At 46.2% G+C, this 2,028-nt stretch overlaps 1 protein-coding gene across 1 annotated transcript; it reads right to left on the bottom strand.

Moving 5' to 3' along the window:
- Positions 1-890: 890 nt before the first annotated feature.
- LOC146866749 (olfactory receptor 5V1-like) lies at positions 891-1,820 on the bottom strand. The gene has a single exon (XM_085617173.1). It carries the CDS (start codon positions 1,818-1,820, stop codon positions 891-893), a length of 930 nt encoding a protein of 309 aa, XP_085473299.1.
- Positions 1,821-2,028: the final 208 nt, after the last annotated feature.

Raw genomic sequence — 2,028 nt, 5'->3', positions numbered from 1 at the left:
GGTGCATCTTTGCAAATCAGCAGGGAAGCGCCAGAAAAGATGCGACACGCAATTCCCTCCCTGCCCCACCACGAATGCATTGCATTTACAATGCAGCGCACCGTGGCGCAAGGAGAGGGCGATGCGTGTCACATCGTGTGGTGTAAGGGCGGCGCTTTGCTGGAGTCGTGTCGCAAGCGCGATGCGGCTCCAGCAAAGCTCAGGGGCGCCCTATGCCTAACATGCTGCGTCACTCCTTACGCCTGCTTTGACGCAGAAGGGACGTAAAAGTGACTCAGTGAAATGTTGTAGATTTCACTGCGTCACGTTTACGAGGCGTTCCTGCAACAGAACGCCCACCCTGTGCCGGAACGCTCACATGAAACCTAACGCAGGTTTCATGTGGTTCAGGGCTTTACAATTCCCTAGATGCGTCACGTTGTAAATAAGTCGCAACGTGGCGCATGGTTTACGCTGCCGCTGCGTCACTGCTGTGACGCAACGGCGGCGTAAATGTGGCGCATGGGGCTTGTAAATCTGCCACTGCAGGCGCATAAAAACAGGTGTCCGGCTCTACGCTGCAGCAGCAAAGACCATCATGATACAGCCACTGTAGTGCCTGGAGGACAGAAAGCTGTCTCTTTAGAAACACCTGAAAAGGATATTTGTGTTGTACCATCTTCATACAGTAATGTATCAGGGCTGAAGTCTTTAGAATATAAGCATTTCCTATAACCCTTTTCTCATGCCTGCTATAAGTGCTATAGTGTAACTTTGAAGAACACAGAAATGAATCTCTTGCTCTTTACACAATTTCTTCCAACGTCTTGCATTTTCAGTTTTAAGCTTTTCTCTTTCTTGGCGATGCACAAGGTTAACCCTACATCTTGCCTTTCACAACCTTAAGTTTATCACTTTCCAAATGCTTTCCTCAGCGCACACTTAATTTCTTTGTTCCGCAAACTGTAGATGATAGGATTCAGCATTGGGGTCAATAGGCTGTAGAGAACTGAGACCATCCTGTCCTGGTCCAAGGCATAGCTGGAAGATGGTCGCACATAGGTGAATAAACTTGCCCCATAAAATAAAATAACCACTGTCAAATGTGAAGCACAGGTAGAAAAGGCCTTGTGCCTACCAGCACGAGAGTGCATTTTTAATATGGCAGTCATGATATAAATGTAGGAAACCAGAATAAAAATTAAGGGGCTGAGGCCCACAAACACGCCTCCAACGACAAAGAGCACAATTTCATTGGCCCAGGTGCTGGTGCAGGACAACTTAAGAAGTGGAGGAATGTCGCAGAAGAAGTGATTGACCATGTTGGACCTGCAGAAGGTGAGCTGGAAAGTCAAAGCTGTGTGTATGATTGCATTGAGAGAGCCTCCCATCCATGATATAGCACCCAGTTGGATGCATACCCGCTGGGTCATGAGAGTAGTGTACCGCAAAGGGTGGCATATTGCCATATACCTGTCATATGCCATTGCGGCAAGAAGGATAGCTTCGGTCCCCTCCAGGGACACAAAGAAGTATAGTTGGAAGACACAGCCAAAAAAGGTTATTGTCTTTTCCCCTATGACACCATCCATCATTTTGGGGACAGTGACAGAGATATAACATATGTCTAAAAATGAAAGGTTGCCAAGAAAGAAGTACATAGGTGTTTGAAGTTGATGACTGCAATTAGTTGCAAGAATGATCACTAGATTCGCCACCAGCGTAGACACATAGATCACTAACAAGAGCAGAAATACTAGACTTTGAATACCTTGGAGATTTGAAAACCCTACAATGAAAAAATTGGTGATTGAGGAGTTGATTTCTCCTGTCACCTCCATTCTGATCCCTGTGAACAGAGATAAAGAAATGTGAATAAAAACATCAGATGACAATGCATTACTTGATAACATTAGCCGTTTTATAGATCGCAGGATGAGTATAACCCCAGGGAGGAGAGGTAAGAGTGAAAGGTACAATCAGAGCATTAAACAATTTAAAAAGTCATGGGCGGCATGATTCGCGAGTGGGGGGGGTGGGAGGTCGCGC

Source organism: Triturus cristatus, chromosome 1_2 (assembly GCF_964204655.1).
Source record: "Triturus cristatus chromosome 1_2, aTriCri1.1, whole genome shotgun sequence".
Classification (NCBI taxonomy): Eukaryota; Metazoa; Chordata; class Amphibia; order Caudata; family Salamandridae; genus Triturus; species Triturus cristatus.
The sequence above is the reverse complement of the archived record's forward strand: the minus strand, read 5'-3'. Positions and strand labels throughout refer to the sequence as shown.